At 46.5% G+C, this 22,232-nt stretch overlaps 1 protein-coding gene across 6 annotated transcripts in view; it reads right to left on the reverse strand.

Moving 5' to 3' along the window:
• Nucleotides 1–1,756: 1,756 nt before the first annotated feature.
• Nucleotides 1,757–22,232, reverse strand: part of CREBBP (CREB binding lysine acetyltransferase) — a 96,364-nt gene continuing 75,888 nt past the window's right edge. For all 6 annotated transcript variants that reach the window (XM_079320500.1, XM_079320499.1, XM_079320498.1 and 3 more), the window contains 12 exons: nucleotides 21,565–21,645; nucleotides 20,838–20,894; nucleotides 19,542–19,619; nucleotides 18,995–19,062; nucleotides 14,712–14,862; nucleotides 13,791–13,937; nucleotides 13,252–13,365; nucleotides 12,752–12,917; nucleotides 11,666–11,833; nucleotides 8,499–8,660; nucleotides 7,967–8,248; nucleotides 1,757–6,127 (listed from right to left, as the gene is read on the reverse strand). In XM_079320500.1, coding sequence (XP_079176626.1) covers nucleotides 3,959–6,127; nucleotides 7,967–8,248; nucleotides 8,499–8,660; nucleotides 11,666–11,833; nucleotides 12,752–12,917; nucleotides 13,252–13,365; nucleotides 13,791–13,937; nucleotides 14,712–14,862; nucleotides 18,995–19,062; nucleotides 19,542–19,619; nucleotides 20,838–20,894; nucleotides 21,565–21,645 — 3,643 coding nt within the window. In that variant the 3' untranslated portion in view covers nucleotides 1,757–3,958. The remainder of the gene's footprint in view (nucleotides 6,128–7,966; nucleotides 8,249–8,498; nucleotides 8,661–11,665; nucleotides 11,834–12,751; nucleotides 12,918–13,251; nucleotides 13,366–13,790; nucleotides 13,938–14,711; nucleotides 14,863–18,994; nucleotides 19,063–19,541; nucleotides 19,620–20,837; nucleotides 20,895–21,564; nucleotides 21,646–22,232) is intronic.

Raw genomic sequence — 22,232 nt, forward strand, 5'->3', positions numbered from 1 at the left:
AGCTTTGTAATCCCAGGCCCGGGGGAGCTCACTGGAAAGCTCCGTGTGCAATTCACTCCTGCCCGCAGCTGACCTTTTGGGACTACGCCGAGCTGAGTGTTGGTTTGGAGGTTCATATCTAAGAAACACCCGCATGGAGCAGGATTTGTGGGGCACTTGACGTTATGGATTAGGTGCAACACATCACTCCAACACCCTTCTGCTGGCTGCATTTCCACCTGGAACCAACTCCAGCCCTTCATCGAGATTCCCTGTGCTGCAGCCGAAACCAAAAGGACTTCTGAGCCGGTTGCAAACGCTTCCCTCCTCTCGCTGTGCCCGCTGCTACCTCCCGCTGACCCCACTGCTCTCCCGAGAGCGACGCTGTACCAGAGCTCTTGTACCTGCTGTGAAACACCTGAATCCTCCTCCTGCCTTGCCCTGGGTGTGCTTTCACCATTAGCCATGAGATGTGCAGGGATCGCAGCGGATCTGATACAGATCCTCCCCTCTGTCCAGGCTCCTTTCAGTTATCCGGGGGTTAGCTCCAGCTTGCTTCAACCACTGCCCTGGCAACGTCCTGCTCTGCAGTTTAAATTCCCGACAGTGGAGAAGCGCACGGAAGCACAGGCTGCCCTGCACAGCACCCTCTGCGGTGCTCCCCCAGCTGCAGGGTGGCTGCTCCATCTTCCCTGCACTGGAAGAACTATGGGCTGAAATTTGCTTTGGGAGAAGCACCCGGCGCACATCCAGATCACACTGTATACATAAACTGCTGTCACTTACTGCTGTCACTTACTGCTTGTCCACTGCCACAGGCTAGAAGGGACAAGATCTACCGCAGCCTTCTAACAGTGACCGAGGGGGGACAGTCCCAGCCCGGCTGGCAGGAGGGCTCCTCTTCCTCCCCGCTTTGCTCTAAGGCATCGGGAGGCGGACAGAGCGGGGAACGCTCTCACAAGGGCTGTGGGCAGATCTGCGTCCCGGTGGGACAGGGATGAGCCATGGGGCAAGCCCGGCTGTGCGGGCAGCGAGAGGGAAAGCTCCCAGCCTGCGGCGGCAGCAGCGGCAGAGCGGAGCAGGGTGGGCAGCCCGGGAAAAGGGCAGAGAACCATCGCTGCAGCTCGACGTTGATTTAAGCACCTTCTTCCACTGCAGAATTGAGTGAGTGGAAGGTCTTACCCACCTCTCCAGTGGTAAAGCTCCAATGCACTCTCGCCTTATGAATTCCCATGTTTCTAGGATGCCGTTCCTCACTGACCTTACCTCCCCACCAGACAGGGACTTGGAAAAGCCATGCCCATCCAGGCTTCAGATATGCTGAATTTCCTATCAAGAGACTGGAGTGAAGCCTGCCCAAGGCTGCAGGGACTGCACCCCCAGCCCCTGCTCAGGTTTGATTTCAGCTCTGCCTTTCCCTTCTCTCCCTGGTAAAACATCTGCTCTTACCTAACACACCCGGGTATGGGATCTACATCGATCCCTTGGCGCTGTGATCTCGCCACACTTCAGGCTGCACCTAAAAATTATTCCAGTATTTGCTTCCCATCCGCTGTTTTTTTCCACTCTTCCCCAGGAACGGGCACCCAAGCGAGGTGCAGCCTGGCCACACCAGCTCTGTGCTCCACGGGACTCATCCCGATCCGGAAGCGGTGCCGATGCCTTTAAAATGGAGGCTACAGAGAGGAACGAGCGAGATTGAGCGCAGTTATCTGAACCTCGGGCGTCAGGCTCCGCTGATCCTCGCGGGCACCAGCCAAGTGGAACCATCCTTCAATCCAAGCAGTTTTACCAGCTTTTATTAGAAACACCAGCACATTTCAAGTTTCCTCTTTTTGATCACAAATATAGTATTTTTCCTCTTTTTAAGTACACAGCATGAGACACAGCATCAGGGCTTTCCATCTTTGTTTTTTTTCTGTTTTTTTTTTTTTTTTTTGTTTTGGTTTTTTTTTTTTTTTTTAACAGCAATTTCTTTTGGACAAGCTTTGGGTTTAGTGTTCATTGACCTCACCCCAGCCCCCAGTTTTGACATCTTGAATTGCTGAAGACAATTGCATGGGCAGATGAATCCGATGGTAGTGAAAAAGGTACAACAGTTAAAAGTTTGCAAGTAAAAGTTGAAGCAGAGACCCTCTCCAGTTAAAAAGGATGAAGCGGCGCCGCAGCGCGCCGTTTTCACAGTACGGGGACAAAAGCTGAGATAAAGATTTGCTCTTTTCCCCCCGTCCTCCCCCACCAGTGTCCCAATAAAAACGTGAAGGCTGGAGGAAGTGGATGTGAAAAGCCCCGTGTGCCAGGGACCCCCCCGAGCTCTCAGGGATGGCGCTTTGGGCTCCTCCTGCCTCCAGCTCACACCTACGCTGGGAAACTCTCCCTGGACGTTTAAACTCCGAGGAAGCGACTCACTGAGGGAGGAGGAGTGAGTATCCCGGGGACATGAGGGCATGGTGACAGGATATTAAAGGGAACATGTACATGATTTGTTATTTTTTATTCCACAGAAAACCCTCAAATCTAGACTCAGAGTTAACAGCAGAAAAATAGTGTTAAAGTCAATAGGTTCATATTTTACTGTAGACTAAATAAATTAGCCTAGAATTAACTCAATACTCTCTATTTTCCTTTCATTGGTGATCCTTCTCTAAATTAATGCAGTTTTTAAAAAGCAACGGCTATTAATAATTTATTCCAGTTAACCCTTATGGATGAACGCCTGCGAAGAGTCGATGTGTGGGAACCATTCCCTCTGCTCTCCCTCCCCGAAAAGGAAACAATGTCTAAGGGTGCTGTAAAACAGACATGCTAGCTACAATATCCATGGATCGTGCCTCTCCTACCGCTGCCTCTGGCTGCTCCGGGTCATGAGTGAATCGTCATAGCTATGTCTTACAAAGAACATGATCGAAAAAAATATATAAATAAATAAAAACCTTAAACATTCTTACATGGATTTTTAAAGAACAGAATACATGTTAAAAACTTCAGTAATTTATATCAATTTTAAGCAATACTTTATATACAATGGAAAAAAGACATGCATAGTCCAAATACAATGTTGAAAACAGCATTTTCATAACAAAAAACCCAAACACTAAGTGTTAATACCATGTACATGGATTCAAGAAGGACCACCCTTTTTGTCTGTTGCACACAGTTTATTTAACAATATGATATTATAAGTAAGAAATGAGTTTTTTTTCTTTTTACCATTCTATACAGTGATTGAATCTTCTTGGATTTTCTTATTTATAGTAATTATAGCGCTTGCATGATTTACACTAGAATTGCTTTCCTCGTTTCAAGTTTCACACAGAAGAAAGAAAGAAAAGAATGTTTCTTCTCTATCCAGATCAGCACGGCCTAAGAGTGATCATCCCTATTTTCATCTAAGACCAGTTTTATCAGAGAAACAAAGCAACAATTTCTACATCTGCAAGACAAGGATTTTGGCGTTGGCCAATGTGTGCAAGAGTCAATTCCTATCTTCCCAGGGGTAATACTTCAAACGCCTGCAGAGTTCACTATAGAAAACAAAAATCTTCCCGCCATGTGTCAAAGTTACCGGGATACGCTATAATGTTGCATTATTTCAGGAAACAGTTTCTGAATATTATTTTTTTTTTCTTCTTTTAAACGCAAATGTTTAAAGTCTTGAAAATACAAATAAAAAATATGAATATAATGAACTTGTTTTCCCCGTTAAAAAAAAGGTATGAGTCAACAGCAACAAAAAAATAAAAACCAAAAAAACCCACAAAAGAGACCAGATATTTTAACCGCCTGGCTTTAACAAAAAAATATATTCTTTGTATTGTTTTTTTTTTCTTTTTATTTTTAAACAGCAATTAATTCTTCCATCTGTAGGAAGCAGCAGTTCCATCTAGGATTCAAAACAACCCAGATGTCTGAATTTTTCAGTACAAAATATCCAAGAACACGAAAGGAAAGAAGAAACAAAAGTGATGCTCCCATAATGCTACAAACCCTCCACAAATTTCTCTAATGTGTCCCCGGTGGTGTCACCGACCAGAGACAATTCGTTAGACAACGCACTGCGGTTGGGGGTGTTTAGTTGGGGAAGCATTGCACTCTGTTCTGGGTTGCCCAAGTGTCCCTGATCCATGGAGCTAGCCATAGTGACTGCGAGTCCTGGGTGGGGGGAACCAGTCTGGGGAGAGACGTGGTGCGGTGACGGTTGGGGCTGTATCCGGGGTGACGGGCTGGAATGTGGTGGCTGGGACTGGGGACGGGGAGACTGAACGGGCGCTGGGGACCGCACCTGGTTGCTGAGGGAGGTGGCGATCTGCTGGCCAGGGAGATGAGACGCCTGCGCTTGTCCTGAGAGCATGTGCTGCTGTGGGCTCATGGGGTTGGGCTGCCCGGGGGACCCTATCTGCTGCTTCATCTGCTGCTGCTGCAGGATGCGCTGCTGCAGGGCCTGCTGGATGTTGGGAGCGCCGTCCGCCCCCAGGCCGGGCTGGCCCATCTGGTTCAGCTGTCCCATCTGAGCCATCTGTCCCATGGAACTGCCCTGTATGGATAGGTGCTGCTGCATCCGCTGCTGCTGCATGGCTTGGGGGTAACCTCCCGGGCCTTGGGGCTGCTGGAACTGGTTGTGTGCTGCCATCCCTCCTGCCATGCCGGCCCCTCCCTGCTGCTGCTGCTGCTGCTGTTGCTGCAGTAGCTGCCGCCTCAGGATCTCGCGGTACTGCGGGCTCATGTTGGCCATGCTGGGGTTGTGGCTGGGGTTCATGATGTTGATCGCTTGGCCCTGGGGGTTCATAGCTCCGATCCCTTGCTGCTGCGGGGGGACGCTCGGTCTCTGCACTCCGGCTTGCATGGCGTTCATGTTCTGCAGTCCCGCCTGCGCGTGCATGCCCGCCTGTTGCATGCCGGTCTGCGGCTGCTGCATCCCGGGCTGGGGCTGGATCCCTGCTTGCGGCTGCATCCCAGGCTGGTTCGCCACGTATTTGGCCGTTCTTTGCTTTATAAAAGCTGCCATAAGCTGAGGGTTGGATTTAAGGATATTAAGAACCTGCTGCTGCTGCTGCGGAGAACTCGGCGATTTCAGGGTCCTCAGCAAGTCCTGAAGTGCATTGGGGGTGATGCTGCGCGGCGGCTGCTGCACGCCCGGCATCCTGGGCCCGGCCACGGCTTGCGGCGTCGCCATCGGCATCACCGCTCTGGCCATTCCCGGCTGCATCGGCTGCTGCTGCGGCATGGGCGGCGACTGCCACTGCCCGGGCTGCATGTTGGGCATCACGGGGCCGCTCACGGGGCCGGGCCGGGGTACATTCATGCTGACTTGCGGCATCTGGTTGACCGAGCCCACCGCGGGGTTCACGAGCCCCGGGCGGCCGGGAGGCAAACCATTGTTCATGTTGTTGACCCTGTAGAGCTGCTGCTGCTGCTGCTGGGCGGCCTCCCTCTCGATCTGCCGAGCCGCTTCCACGGCGGCCGGCGGCGGCTGGGCCGGGGGCGGCGGCGCCGACACCGGGTTGGTGGGTTTTCCTGTCGAGACCGTGGTGGGGGGCTGGGTTCTGGAGACGCTGGGGAAGCCGGCCGGTGACATACTTACAGGGGAGGGCTGGGGCTGGGGCGCGGGCTGCGGCGTCTGCGGTGTACTTGGCTGCTGCGTAGGGGTACCAGGCGTTGCTGAGGTAGGAGAAGGCAAACTTTGCTGAGGCACGTTTCGGGTGTTCATGGTCGCCATCCTTCTGCGCATGAGCTGCGCCTGCTGCAGGCGGTGCTGGATCTGCTGCTGTCGGAGCTTGTGTTTGATATTGAGACAGAATGGCACGGGGCATTTGTTCTCTTGGCAGTGTTTGGCATGGTAGCAGCAAAGAGCTATGAGCTGTTTGCACACCGGGCAGCCGCCGTTGGTCTTGCGCTTGCAGCCCTTGGTGTGCTGCACGACCCGTTTCATCTTCTGGCAGGACGGCAGAGAGCAGTTGGCGTTGCGGCACTGGCAGGCGTGGACCAGGGACTGGATGCAGCGCTGGATGCTCAGCCGGCGCGACTCCTGGGGGCTCTTGGACTGCTGCTCTCCTTGGTTGTTGCTCTCGTCATCCAGACCCAGGCCCCATTTAACCATCTTGTGGTCATGGCTCTTAGTGTTGTAGCAGTTGATGCAGAGGTCGTAATCCTGCAGGGAAAGAAAACCCAGAGCTCAGCTGCTGACACAGCAGGCGCACGTTGGTGGCTGTGGGTACAACCACAGAGAGCACGAGCACCAGGACAGTCACACACTGTCACAGCTGCCACTTCACACCTGTACTCAGGCCAGGCAGTGGAGTGGGCTTGGGGCAGCAGCCTCAGCCAAGCCAGCCTGCAGTCACAGCTCTTCCTGTGGCAGGTAACAATGCAATTGGGGCTATCACCGTGTCATTTTGTTACTAGAAAAACTCTTGCAGAAATTTTTTTCAGTTTTTCCCTTTTGAAGACATTAACTGTTTATTTCTTTGTGATGCCTGCTGGGGTGCCAACACCTCCAACTAGTAAGATAAATCTATGGTCACTCCTAAAAAGTGTAGGGTCTGGCTCTCCATTTATTTACCCTTAGTGTAATTACTAATAATTGCTACCCTTAAATACCTATTTTTAAAAATCTCTAAACAAGAGCAAGTTTCATGCAAAGACACACTTACCTGAAAACCCCCACATTTCTGCTGCTCTGTCCCTTTTTTGGCTGGAGGAAGGGCACTCCCTTAGGCAGATATACAGCCTGAAGGCCCTACCTCCTTCCACCACCAATTCCCTGTGTGTCCAACCCACGTCCTGCAGCCCTGCCTCAAGAAGTTCTGCTCAGTGCTCTCCTCAGGGACAGTAATTAAGACTCTTCCCCCACAAAACTGGCAATAACTTGCAGTGTAAAAACGAGGCTGCACTTATTCAAACTTCTTTTGTTCAGCTACAGCCAGAGGTCAACACAAACCCTCCAAGAAGCCTCAAGCTTCTACTGTACCAGTACAGTCCCATGGATAACTTCACTTTAACACAAATCCTAAAATTTGAGCAATCTGGGCTGGTGGAAGGTGTCCCTGCCCATGGCAGAAGGGTGGGTGAAACAAGATGAGGTCCTTCCAACCTAAATCATTCTAAGATCCACAATTCTTTAATAAGTTAAAGACTTGTCTATGCAGAGGAGCAGGAGCAGATAGACAATGCAGCAGGACCCATTCCAGAGCACTGCTGCTTTCCATGCTGAGCAACTAAAGTCACTTATTCTAGAAGAGGAGGCACCCAGCAGTCACCTGCCTTAAGGCTTAGCAGCCCTTTACCAGGATGGGCTTAATTTGGAGGAACTTTGGGTAATATCCAAAAAAAGCCCTCATCAAATTCAGCTGTAGGACAAGAGAGGGCTGAGTTCTGAGGTGTCCCACATGTACATCACAGACAGAGCAATGCCACCATCCCCACAGACAGAGCAATGCCACCATCCCTCACAGACAGAGCAATGCCACCATCCCCACAGACAGAGCAATGCCACCATCCCTCACACACAGAGCAATGCCACTATCCCTCACAGACAGAGCAATGCCACTATCACACAGTGCAGTGCCCCACACACACTGTGCAATGCCCCACACCCTGTGCAGTGCCACACACCCTGTGCAGTGCCCCACACACAGTGCAGTGCCACACACACAGTGCAGTGCCCCACACACACAGTGCAGTGTCCCACACACTGTGCAGTGCCACACACCCTGTGCAGTGCCACACACCCTGTGCAGTGCCCCACACACACAGTGCAGTGTCCCACACACACAGTGCAGTCCCCCACCCCCTGTGAGTGCCCCACACACCCTGTTAGTGCCACACCCCCTGGGAGTGCCCCACACACCCTGTACAGTGCCCCACACACCCTGTGCAGTGCCACACACACCCTGTGCAGTGCCACACACACCCTGTGCAGTGCCACACACACAGTGCAGTCCCCCACCCCCTGTGAGTGCCCCACACCCCCTGGGAGTGCCCCACGTACCTCACAGACCGTGCAGTGCCACCGTGTCTCCACGTGGTGCTTGCACTCGTTGCAGGTGTAGACGAAGCGGTCCTGGCCCTGCGTGTGCAGCTCCACCAGCATGCACAGCGTGGACCACTTGGAGCGGCGCAGGGAGGAGAACTCCCAGTGCTTGTCCCTGGCCAGCGTCAGGAAGGCGTCCCGCCCGTCCATCAGGTCACAGCTCAGCAGCGGGTCGGGGTCCACGATGGGGTGCAGGGTGTTAATGACGGGCCCGGCGTGCAAATGGATCACAAAAAACACCTGCAGGGCAACGGGGAGGGAGTGAAGGCAAAGAGGTCAGGTGAAGGAGCTCCTGCCCTCTGATGGTGTGCTACAAACCCCATCTAATTAACTGAGTTTAGGCTAATCTCTTCCAATGTGCTGTTACGCAACAGAAACGTTCCTAGCCCAACCACAGGGTTTATTCCTCCTGATATTTCAGTTCTGAATCTCACTGTGCTTGCAGTTACAGGAATGAACCCTTCTCCTCTTACAGAGATCTCCACAGTACCTCTTTATGCTTCTCCATGGTGGCATAGAGCTTCTGAGACAGGTCATTGGACACGTTTGGCATGCTGGGCTTCTTCTTGTTAGCTCTGCTGATGCTGCTCTTATTCTTGTTGGTTTTTTTGTTGTTCTTTTTCTTGGCATTCTTGCTGTCGCCCTGGCTCCCCTGCAATAAAAGATGTTACACTTTGGAGAGCTCTCTCCCATTCACTGGGCTCACACTGACACACTTCTGCTGTCAGGAATAGAACTTTGTTCCAATGCCTGCAAATCAGCCCTCCTGTGTTAAATATATCCTATCTTCCAGGAAAAATCAAAAGCCAAACTGGCAGGCAAACAAATCCAAACACTGTTTAAAAATAGACTTTTAAAGTATGTATACATTAAAAAAATTCCCATTTTATACTGATTATTTTTCCTTCTCCAACGTCATACTTCACCTTCCACTGCTTTAGATCTTCCAGCTGATGACAAAATGACACAAATAATATGGACTTAAAATTCCAGCAGTGCAGTACTTTGCTTTGCTGTGCATTTGGTGTGTCACATACTTGCTTGAGCTCTGATTTAATGCTTGTTTTTACTGAACAGATTTAGGGCTAGGACACAGATAAGAACATGCAGGATTTGAACTCAAACCAACAAAACACATTATTCTCCATCCTGCAGACTTCCAGCTGCACGTCAGCTCCCAAAAAAATAATCTCCAAAACCTCCACTTGTGCCCAAGTTACAACCCAGACCACAGTGGCCATACACTGAATGTCAGATGTAAGTAAAGAGTGTGGAAAATAGCAGATGATGCTATTTAGATGACCTGGGAAAACAGAAATAACTTTCAGAGCTCTCATGTCCCTAAAAAAACATCAAACCCTAAATCCTTGGCAGGGAGGGCTCAGGAAAAACCCTTCTCCAACTTCTAGAATGTTGGTCATCATAATATTAAAAATAAGCTACTGAAATATTTGGATATATATAAATATAGATATACACACATATGCAAGCAAGTTCCATGAACAGTATGTACAAGCAAACCCAGGGTTTATCCACAGGAATATTTACTCCAGGAAAACAAAAATATTCCAGCTGCAGAAAGCAATTCTATTTATAGACTGCTGCCATCCTTCCATTCCATTAATTAGGTTTGGACAGGAATTCCCTGTCCACTCCTGGGTTATCTCTAAGTAATTTTGTGGATTTTCTGACCAAACCTGTTTGGAAATTAAAATCAGACTATTTTATGGGAAACCAGACAGAGCTCTAAGTGCCTTGAGGGGATGCACAAGTGCCCTGTTTTATGTTCCCACCTTGACTGCCCCCAGGTTCCCTCCCACTGATGGGAATTGGAGCCTGCCCTCCTTTGCCTCCACATCCTGAAGCACCAACTGAGATCTTAACACTGAAACACCAAAAGGAAGAACAGACTGAAACTTATCAAACAAGCCAAGTCTAAGTTTTCTTTCTACTCCACCTTTAGCAAGTTTATATTTGGCAAACTGTACAAAGTATTCCAGGCTGTTTTAAGAAGTTGTAGGGTTGTGTTTGTGCCATTTCATTCTGACATTCAGTCAGAGATGCAGGTGGACAGTTCCTGGGGAGCCTCACCCCTTCAGAACCTTTGCCAAGAATTCTGAATATTCACCACCTCTTTAGATTCTCTTTGACTGATACCTGCAGCACATGTTCATTTACAGGAAGCTTTCTCTTCCCATACATAAAATTCAGGATGAAGAATTTAAGATTCTGTGCCATTTCAGTACCAAGACCCATGTGGTGCCTGTAACCACAGAGATGCCCATTGCAGGGCACTTTCCTCCATGGAGTGACCCAGTTCAGGTGTCTGCACTGAGCAAGTCCTCCTGCTTTTCAATTTGCTCCTTTCCCTGAGCCAAGACCTCCCTGTCCCATGCCTGGATGACACCTCAGCACTCTGGGTGCTGGCTGTGCCCCCCTCTGCCCCAGGCATTAACTGGGAGCACAGGGATGGTCCCAGCCAAGGCTGAATCTTGTCATTTTAGGCCACAACTGAAGTCTGAGTTCACAGTGAATTCTTCTGGCCTTTCCCCTCCCCTAGATGCAGAGTAAAGGCTCACACCACTGTTTTCCCTGATTTACTGGAAGTGATCCTGTTAGCAAGAGAGGGCTGCACTTGCCTTCCACTTCTTTTTATACAGCAGTGTTTGCTGAATTATCTCAATATTCAAAGTCACACTCAGAAGGAACAAAGTGAAAGCTGTTAACTTTGTGGTTCCATAAAAACATAGCCACAAACTGCATTAACTTTGAAAGAGCTGCTAAGGTTTAACAGAAGGGACTTTCTGACATCACAAAATGGATGGATTAAGGTCCATCCCTCCATCCCATGTAACACAGACTGAAGGAAAACAGTCACAGTTTCTAAGCTTAAAGGGGGCTTTCTCCAGGTAAAGCTTTTGGTTCTATTTCACTCTATCAGACTTCAGATTCTCCTACAACATTTATTTTCAAAACATCTTGCTGCAAATCTCAAGTAAAAGGGACAGTATAAAAGTGCTGAGACCATTTGGTTGCAGATAAAATCAAGACAGAAATAAAAATGAATGATGACATTCTGTCCAGGGCCCTGAAAAACTTGGTTGTTGGGTTTTTGGGGTGTTATTTTTTGGCTTGGTTGGTTTTTATAGACAATGAGAGAATGCTAGTGAGGGAACAGCACCATCAGGATCAACATTTCCCACCAACGCTAAGCCTGCAATAAACACTCTTAAATTTCAGCCCTTTACTGTTGCAAATGACTACAAGTACCTGTGCTTAAATAACAGCCACGTTTCATTCAGCTCTGAAAAATCCAGCACCTTTCAAAATGCAAATGCTGGAGGTGCTTTGCAAAGGTGTGAACCAGAAGCTCAGCCAAGTGACTGTAAGCAAATGTAGTGGCAAAAGCAGCTTAACACATTTCTCTGAGGAAAGAGATGCTGAACTGACACAAGTGACTTCTGAGTCTGTTAAAAAAACCCAAACCAAGATTTGTTAACCAAGAAGAGAAACAGCAATGCAGTTAAAGAACCCCTGATTTCATGTCTGCTGTAAATAATCTTTTCTAGTTTATTTGATGTGACCTCTCTCTACATTAAAGCATTAATTACCAGTTTTGTGAGCTAAGGGAAAATATGGCACATAAAGCTAACCCACCTCTGTTGTTTCACTAGCTGCAGTGCTCTCTTCTTTCTTCCTCTCTTCCTCCTCCTGCTCCAGCTCCTTAATGCTCTCCTCCAGCACATTGGGCCAGAAATCACCTTCAAAGTAAGGCAGCTCCTTGGCACTGGTCAGCCTGTCCTCAGTTGCTTGTTTGAAGATGTCCTGTTGAGCACACCCCACCAGAGCAGGAATAAATAAAGGAAGATCACTTAGGGGAGAGAGAGGAGAACCAGAAACACAGCCCAGAGCTGCACTGAACAGCTGGGCCTCCCCCACAGCCACGAGCTGCTCCTGGGGCAGCTCCAGCCCCAGCATGGCAATGCTGGCACAGCCTCACTCCCTGCTCCATGTGAGGATCAGTGCTGAGGCTTTCTGACCCCCATCATGCCATCACTTCATATTCCTGACATGATGGGAGATGAGATACCCCTGGAAAATGCAACTGACCCCTCCCTGGTTTCAAACCCCCTTATGAGAGACCCAGATTTCCCAGCTCTTTGCCAGCCTCTAAAGCTTCTTACAGGCTGTTCCTACTCCACACATTTAGGAACTGTCACTTGCCATCAAAACATCAATTTTTTCCAGCACTGTCACTACCATTAAGGAATTCTTGTAAATTCTAGCATGAAAGAAGTGGCAAATGCTCCCTTTGCCACCTTCTACTTATTTCCTTGGGTACATGTGTGATATTCTCCAGTTATGAAAATCATTCTTGTCATAAGGAGTTTCTTTATTTCACACTAGTGGGGTCCAGCATTCCACCTGCTCCTCCAGAATCACCAGAAACAAACAGCTTCTATAAACCTTGACAAGCTCCATATTTCCTTGCCTGGAAAATGCAGTGAAAGAAAAACACACAAAGGCAGGTTTTTGCAGATTGCCCTTCATGCTGACACCAAACCTAAGGAATTTACAGCCTGAAAGGCAGAACCTCAAGAAAATCTAAGAAAATGAAGACACTGGCTGAGAATGAACCCCTTGTACAACATTACTCCACTTTTTAGGTGTTAGGAAACAACAGTAGCTCCCTTCAAATGAAAACACTGTAAAAATTAAATGAGAAATGAAACAGTAACAAACCTTGTAGTCGTGAATGATTCTCTCAGCAAATGCCTTGTCCAGCATCTTCTTATACCATTCTTGCAATCGTTTGGGTTTGGGTATTTTCTGGTCAGGTGGGTGGCAATGAAAGATGTAATCATCTCCTTCACTGGGGGGACAGGCCCAGATGTGCCCTGTCACATACCTGTGTCACACACAGCAAACAACATCTGTGACTCCACCAGAAAACCAACTCAAACCTAGTTATAAATTCAGACCTCTGACTTTATTTTTGTTAATTTTTTTTTCTTTGTAGCAGAGATGCTGAGGCAATAATCTGTATTTTGACAAGGGATGAGGTCAGGGATACAACAATGAAGTTTAAACATCAAATGAACCTCGGACCAAACAATAAAAACCGCCTTATGACAAAATGGCACAAGTTTGCTCCACACAGAGAGGTCAGAAGGAAACAGTGACTACCCCAAGTGACAAACCCCTGAAGAGGCAGGTTTCCTCCTTCCCCAGGTGCCACTCACCCAAGTTTCTTGACATACTCCAGGTAGCCAATGAGGATCTCGTGGTACACGGCAGTGCGCAGGCAGCGGGGCCGGAAGAAGTGAATACTGTCCAGGTAGGAGATGTACACACGCCTGCAGGGACAGAGGGACACACTCAGGGCTGCCTGAACTCTGCTCTGCCTACTTCTACACCACACAAACATGCAGAGGGACAAGTAAATGCTGATGGGATTTTTAAAGCATGTTCAAGCATCTTAATGTGGTGCAAACAGCCTTCGAAAGCAAAAGAGGAGCAGCATTTTTTTTTAGGCAGAAAGAATATACAGAGAGGTAAAATTAAAAGCAGAATCTAAAAAAATATAACATTTTTGTTGTGATATTTGTCTTTTCCTACAAAATCATCTGCAGTCCTACAGCAGGACAGATTTGTGCCCTAGAACTGAAATTAATGTGACTGTGCAGTGCATTGGGAGCTGCCTGAGGAGGGTACCTGGTGTTTGGAGGGGGCAGGGGGTCCCTGGTGTTTGGAGGGGGTCCCTGGTGTTTGGAGGGGGTACCTGGTATTTGGAGGGGGGCAGTCTGAGCCATACTCCTGCACATGCATCCCAAAAAAACACACGTCCACGCCGTCGATCTCCTCGAACGCAAACAGAGCTTTGGTACGGTAAGGGAAGGATTCTGACATCTCACCAGAGTCCACAAATCTGCAGGAAAGGGCAACAGCAGAAATGAAAAACCCAAACAAAATGTCAGTTATTAAAGCAGTTTCCTATCAGAACAAGGGGATTGTTTTCAATCTTATTTTTAAGTCCTTAGGAATATCTTTATGCAGGAGTTAAATGGGGTCAGAGCAGAGCTGTGGTAAAACAGGGAGACCTGTTCCTGTAAATTCATGGAAAGACTGTTTCCATATAGAACACAGGACTGAACAGGCCAGCAGTGAGTACATGAATATCCTCAGAGACCACAAGCCTTTAAATAGGTGACAGAGCAGAAAATGCGATGCATTGTATGAAGTGATGTCACATAAACACAGTCTTTATGAATTTAACCCAAAATACTTCACAGACAAAAGCTTTTAAGCTTTTAATTTATAATGAAGCAAATTAAAAATCACTCCTGAAAGCTGAAGTGTTTATAAAAACACAACAAAATGAAGGAAGAGCAAGGAACAGAATCTCAGTAACTGTTATACTAACAAATTAAACTATGAAATCTGTAACCAAAGTGTGGTCACTCTCAAGATGTAGTGACATAAAGTCCCAGTATTATAAACAAGGATGCCCCCATTGCCCCCAAAACAGTCACTTCCTCTACATTTTTTAACCTTTCACATTCCTAAACATGCCCAAATTTCAAAAATATGCAAAGGCATTAAGGTGCAAATTGGCACAATTTCACAATAGCCCTGCAAGGACACTTCAAAATCAAAGAAATAAAAAGGACTGCATTCATTACAATTAACAGGACTAACTAACCTGGATTTCATTCCTGGTTTAACTTCTACTGTCTTATCTGAACTTGCTACCACTCTGACAAAGACCTCCCCAGCCTCAGGATGGTTCTGGCGCCGCAGGAATTTGTTCACTCTGTCTTCCAGGTGGTTCCCCAAACGTGTGGTCTGCAGCCCTGCAAGGGAAGGGGGAGAGCACAACCATGGGAATGAGAACATGGAGCAGCCACTGCTCAGCTCAGGCTGGCACTGGGCTCATGAGCTCTTTCAGCTTCCTCCTCTGGATAGAAGCAGGTTTTTTTTTCCCTTTTGTTCTACCTCTATATGAAAACTGGATGGTTTTATTTATACAGTCAAAATGAAGAGAAGCAAAGCCATCAGTGCTATTCCCCCCCCCCCCAAAAAAAACCTGATTTCCACACCCATGGTGGCAGCTGAAGCCACTGCAGTGGCACCATTACCCCATGAGTGAACTAACAAAGGCAGCTTTACGTAGCATTTTTCAATTTCAGGCTTATTTTATGAACCCTGCAAATGTTTCCTCCTCCCAGCCCCACTCTGGCTGGTTGACAGAGATTACATCACTTCACAGATCTGGCTCCATGCCACACCTTTTCAAGCAAAGCAAAGCAAAGCAAATCAACAGAAATGAAAAGCCTTTTGACTTCCATGGAGATTTCATTGCTTTTGCTTTTCTTTTCAAGAGAGCTTTTGGACTGTAGTTGCAGCAATCTGCACATCAGGGTTAAATAGTTCCTGCCCAGAGATGGAGGTCCTGGGGAGGTCAAGTCCACAGATTGTCCAGATGCCCTCACTCCATCTTTACATTCACAATTGGCTTTTGTGGGGAGAACTGGGTTTGTGGTCTTACAGGATGTGATGGTTTTCAAATAAATCCACAACAAATTACAGAAATCGTGATGATTTTGGTTAAGTTAAGAAAGCAGAAGGATCCCACAGTTTTGACTTGAAGATTTATGATTATTTCTCTTATCCTGCTGTACTTATTTTACCACTCATATTTCTACTTCACTTTATGGTCAATCTGCTATCTTTTCCAAAGTGATGGTGTAATCTACAGATGCTCATCTTAATAAAATACATTTAATTTTCTGCTCTTTATTACTTCATTTTTCAGTTCATTTTTGGCTCCTGACACAAGGCCCCTAGCTCTTCCCTGACTCCTGAGCCTGCACACAGAATTCTGCAGTGAAATATCTGTGCTAAAAATTCCTTTGGGCTCCAACACTGGGGAAAAAACTCACATATACTCAAAGGACTATCTCATTTTCTAAGGGATTTATACGCTTAAAATTTTATTTTATAGAATCATGAAGTGGTTTGGGTTGGAAAGGATCTTAAAGCTCATCCAGTTCCACCCCCTGCCATGGCAGGGACACCTTCCACTGTCCCAGGCTGCTCCAGCCCCATCCAGCCTGGCCCTGGACACTGCCAGGGATCCAGGGGCAGCCACAGCTGCTCTGGGCACCCTGTGCCAGGGCCTGCCCACCCTCCCAGGGAACAATTCCTGCCCAATATCCCATCCAGCCCTGCCCTCTGGCAGTTTAATTACAATCAGTTTACAGAAACTGCCAAAGACACCAATCTTGATTTACATCTTTTAGCTTGTCCCCTTGTCCAGTGAGATTTTGTGGCCATAATTAGCACAACACAGTCTAAATACCATTTACCTGGGAGTAGTTAATGATTTAAATTAAAAAATGAAATGTCAAGGTAGGTTGAAGTAAAACCACCATGCCCTTTACCAATTCCAACACACTGAGCCTTTCCCAGGGTTTCCCATTCCAATACACTGTATTGGCCCTTCCACATGGAACAGTAGGGGATGACTTGGAAGGAAATTCACAAATACTTTATGAGGGAATTGTTTTGTTCTGTTGATTTCTCTGAAGACCAACATCAAAGGAAGAAAAGGCTCCATTTTCAGCTGCTGGGAACATTTTTAGAAAGGCACTGGAATTAACCCCACTGTCTTGTTGTGATTTCATCTTGTCATCTTCCCAATGCTAAGCAACCAAGGGATATCTGCTTCTTTCCTTATGCTGCAATGCATTAAAACTTGGAAACCAACAAACCCAAAAAGACCAGATAAGGAGATAAAAGAAATAGGCAACTTTAAAATTATTTGTACTGTAAGGAAAAGATCTAAAAGTTGCATTTTTTGATCTATTAGAACGTGCAAGTTGTTTTGGATTTTGGTTCTTGGACAGTTCTCACATATGCACCTCTAATAAAAGCTCAAAGCTCAGTGAAAACTGCAAACCTGAAAAAAAGCATCCAAAGTGCTGAGAAGGAACCTCCAGCACAGGTCTGTGACAGCAGCAATGGCCAGACCTTTGTTAGGGGATGAGTAATTGCACAGAGAGGAAGAAAGTCCAACTCCTGTGACTTCTTGTCAGGAAACTGCTTTGGGTGACTTATTTGCCAGGATATCTTTTGTCTTTGAACCTCTCTGCACTGGCTACTGGTGAGGTAATATTTGTAGATTTTCTTAGCAAAATAAATACTTCAAAAGTTCAGGGTTTTCCAGCAGAACCCAGCTGCACACTGGTTGTATTTTGCAGGCTATCAGTTAAGATAACCAATTTGATTCACTATACATTAGGAAAATGAATGTTCCATAAGAGCTGAGGGATGTGCTGTCTTGGTTAGCAGCAGTTGTGCCATCATGCTTGAAGGAGTGGAGAAATATTGATGGCAACTTGGGCAGTAAATGTTTTTTTTACGAAAAATATTTCAAACTTTCATTGCTTCAAGTTTGATTTCAGGTCAGCAGCAAGACCAAGGTTTTGATGACAAGAACAGATTTTCCTGTCCCTTCTCTGCCTTGCATTCCCACCAGAGCATTGTTAAAGTAAGCTGATCTGCAGAGCTGAGCCCACCAGTGGATTCAGCTGGCAGCAGGACTCAGATCCTCAGGGAAAAGATAAGACAGGCAAACAGCAGGGAAAGGAGAGGGAGAAGGAGGAAAGGAAAAAAACACCATTATTTCCCTGCCCAGGACAGAGTAGTTACCTTGAACTACATGGTTGGTTACTGAAACTTTAACCAGAGCCACAGAACAACTGAACATATCCAGGAATCACACACTTGTTTTAAGGAAATTTACTTCAATACACACTCTAAACTCAGCACAGAACAGAGGAGACACCCATTTAAAATGGGTCTCTAAAACTACAGTTGGATTTCATGACTTTATTAATGTTCTCCTCCAGTTTTAATCTGTCTTTAATGAGACTCATTTAGGCCTCTCAAACAAAACTCTCTTGAGTGCATCAGGTTACTCCAGAAACTGCTCTGATTACTGGAACCCACCATGCCTCACACAACATCATCATCTGCAAATTACCCCCTTCACATCTCTTGCTGCACAATCAACCACACACAAAGTTATCAAGAAGTCACATTTTTAATGCAAAACCTTGCCTTTATCCCAGCTTGGAAGTTTCAGGTTTGTGCAGGTACAACAGCACCCAGTAATGCCCAGAACTTCTAAGGATCAGGGAACACAGGGAGGAATGAAGTGTCCCTGCAAGCTGTGCTTGTTCAGGTGCCAGAATCACCCCCTTGGTGTCTACACTCTATTTTTCTGCTCTCTGCACTGACTCTGCATTTCCAGCACCAGCCCCTTCTCTCTCCCCACCAAACCTGCATGAATAAACATGTCCCACTTATGTTCCCTGATGTCAGGTGCCTGAAGAGAATCCTGTGTAAGGATCCTGGAGACTGACACAACCTGACCTGGCATCTCCTGGCCCTCTCTTCAGTGCCCATTTCTACAATGGTTACTGCCAAGAGCACCCCAGTTCTTACTCAATGACTCAGTTCTTACCCCACCACCCCTTCTGCAGGCAAGAAAAGCTCTTCCCACACTTTGGTGCTTGGCAGCAGCACCTGAACTGCAGCACAGCTGGTTCCTACAAGTTACTGGAAGGGCACAGAGGTGACAATCACTCCAACACTACATGGAAACCTGGCTGAATGCAGCCAGTGAAGCACACACAGCCCTGTGCTCCTTCTGTTCTATTTGTCCCTCTTTTTGCTTTTTAACCCTAGAAAAACAAGCACAAAGATGTCAAACACACCAACAGCAACAAAACTGGCCACAAACACATAAACAGCAGGGCTTTAAGATGTTGATTAAAATTCTGACAGCCTCAGGATATGCTGCTCACCATTTTGTAAATGGTCCTGTGCTGTCGGTCATGACAACACAAAGTCTCAATCAAAAACCCATTAGGGGTGGCAGGGAAAAGATGAAGATAAAAACAGAAACACCAAACTCACTTTTAGCACTGAATTTGTTTTCTTTGCGTGTTCTACCAGTTTTCTTCAGACAATTATCACAGACAAACCTATTGAGGGGACAAAAAAAAAAGCCAAAAATTTAGCATAAACCCATTATTGGTGAGCTTAAATCCAATGTTTGAATATGCAATTTAAATGTCAAGAGTACAATATATTTTTCTCTGGCTTTGAACAGCTTATTTCACTCCATTTTTGTGGGATTTAAAGCTTTTATGAGCTGGTTTAACTCTGCCAAGCAGTTACACCTGCATTTGTGTTCTGTGCACACAAACTCCCCCCAGCCAGCTGCCCTTGGTTAAGAGTTAGAAAGAAACCACACAAATCTGTGTGGAAGAACACACACATTTTCATCTGAATATACTGAAATAAGACCCCAAACAGCAAAGAAAAGTATTTTATTTAGAAATGCTTTGTCCCTTTGTATCCAGTTCTTTAAAAGGCTGTGGCCACATATTAAAGAACAAAGGAAGAAAGTCTTTAATTACTTAAAATACATTGGGGTAAAAAACTAATAAACATCTCTTACCCTGAAGGCCAAATGATATCATAATGTAACACACAGATCTGGTGCATCTTCCGACCACATTCTTTGCAGTCAACAAACCTGAAGAGAAAAAAAACAGCAGCAAATTACTTTTGGTGTTAGGTAAGTAATTTTCCTGAATTCAGCATGAAAGAAGGATTTGCCAACCCTCTGTCAAGAACTAAATCAACTTCACAAGGTCCAATTTCTGTCTAAGTTTAAAAAAATATTCAGAATAGATTCAGATGTACATCTATCAATCCACGTGCAAGTTATATATACACATCTATACCTAAATATAAACTGCAAAATGTGCTGGTTCAAAAATCTGAAATGGGCTGTCATGCACAACTCTTTCTGGATCTTTTCTAAGCAGAGTCCCAGTTGCACAGAATCCTCAACAATACCTCCACAGATTTAATTCTGAATTGCTGCAACAACCATAAGCTGAATAAATGGTTGCTCAACTTACTGTAAATGTAAGAACTAGTCATTCATGAACCACCCTGCCAAAAAAACATGTATTAACTTGTCTTTGCATGCATGGTTCTGCTGTAGTCTTATTTTCATCTTTTGTTTTCTGGTCAAAATAGGATGTCAGAATTCTTGTATTGGATGGGAAAAGGATGGATGTTAGAGAGTGAAGTGCAGGTTAAGAAGCCAAATGCACTGGGGTCTATCTCAGCCCAGCTTTCTAGGACTGGGGAGGAGCTCTATTTAGAATTTGCAAAGATAAGCAAAGGAATCAAAATGTGGTTTTTTGTGCCTCAAACTGTCAGAGAACATAGAGCAGGATGATAAAATCCCACTGCAGGGAAGGCAACCCTGTGCTCCTGAGGAGAATTTCAGCTGGGCTTCCCCTGAACCTCCCAGGGTAACACAGGGTACCTTGGCCTTGGGTGGGCTCAGCACCCAGTGAAGAGAAAAATGGGGTTTAGAACCACAAGGGGGAAATGCAGAAGTGCCTCAGGAGCACAGAGCCTGGGGTGAAAGGCTCTGGAGGAAGGAGGACCATCCCCAGTCCTGAGCAGAGCCTGGCAGGGCACACCCTTGGAATTTCCAAAAAAACAGAACAAAGAACTGTCCGTGGAGCAGCTCCTGTGTTCCCCTGGGGTACCAAACCAGACACTGACTTTGGGTGCTGTGCCATGAATTCCAGGGAAGGATTCTGCACTCTGTTTGGGCAGGGATGGGGGAAAAGAAGGGTTCTTTACTCCCTGCCCCATTTCTGCCCTGCTGGCCCAAGGACAAGTGGAAGCAGTGAGATTTTGGGGAGGAAAACAACAGCCTGGTACTTACGGCTCCGGATCCAGGGTATCGTTTTTCTTCTTTTCAAACTGATCCTTAGAGATGGTTCTAGAGGCAAAGAGTTAATATGAAAACTCAGTAGCACCCTCACATCAGAGGCTCAGACAATATCATGCTTTGCTGAATTGCAGCAAACCCCAAGTCTGAAGAAAGCACCTCAGTATTTATTTTCTGGTCAGAGCAAGCAATGCAGTTCATTGTACTTTAAGCTACAGAAAATATTTTCCCCATTTCCCTTTCTGTGTAAATTAAAAGCAGGAGATACCCGTCCACACATAAAGTAAAAATAATAAAGAAGAAGGGAAGCTACTGTCAGTAAAGCAGCCACCTTTGAAACCTGCTCGTATGTCTCAAATCTGATTTTTCTGGCCAGCTTAGAGGCAAGTCTTTGGTTTTACAAACATGAGCTGTGCTTCAAAAGGTGAGGTATCAGAATTAGATGAAGTTTTCCACCAGAAAAGGTGATGGATTACTGATATTTATTGACACAGCTTCCACTTCTCCCCTCCCACATTATCCAGGGTCTGCCATCCTGGGAACGGACAGCAGTGCTGGACACAGAAACAGAAACAGACCCAACCCTAGAAATCTGTTGGGAAGGAATAAGGCATTTCCCCCTAAACACCACCACAGGGGTTTGAGTTTCACACCCAAACCAGGACACCCACCCGCCTCCCCATCCCAAAATTCAGGATGCAGAGGAAAGGAAGAGACTTACGTTTGAGGCTGGGAAGGGTCATCACCCAGGGTGACATTCTCCCCCTGGATTTCAGTGAAACACTTCTCACAGAAGTGATACCTGTCAGCAAGAAGGCCATATTTGGGTGAGCTGGTCCAGCACAAACACAGCCACCCAAGCACGGAGCCACCAACCAGGGCAGGGCAGATCACCAGGAGCACCACGGAAGGGGGGACGTTGTTGGTTGATTGATGGGTCAGTGTGGACAATGAGGAGGCACAGAGGGAGGGAGGGCAGGGTTAGAGAACAGGGGAGGGAACAAACAGCACAGACGTGAGAGGTAAGACGCAAACACCAAGACAACACAGAGCAGAAAGCCAAGGCAAAGCACAGATTAGCATTCGGTCTCATTTCACACACTGCTACAAGTGTTGGGCCTCACTTGCCAAATTTGGGGAGGATTCATGGAGTAGCCACCAAGAGCTACCTTTGTACAGGATTCAAATTGAAGAATTTGGATTTGATTTGCATCACTCAGGGAAAAAAATTTAAATTTTCTTTGATTCCAGGCTTGTGACTGATCGAGTTTCCTTTGGGTAAAAAGGAGATTGTCAACAAGCTTTAAGGACACATTTATTACAGATTTAAGTAATTAGGAAACATGCTGAAAGCATTTACTGATTGTGAGTCAAAACTGCAAAAGCAGA

This window comes from Erithacus rubecula (assembly GCF_903797595.1).
Source record: "Erithacus rubecula genome assembly, chromosome: 17".
Taxonomy (NCBI): domain Eukaryota; kingdom Metazoa; phylum Chordata; class Aves; order Passeriformes; family Muscicapidae; genus Erithacus; species Erithacus rubecula.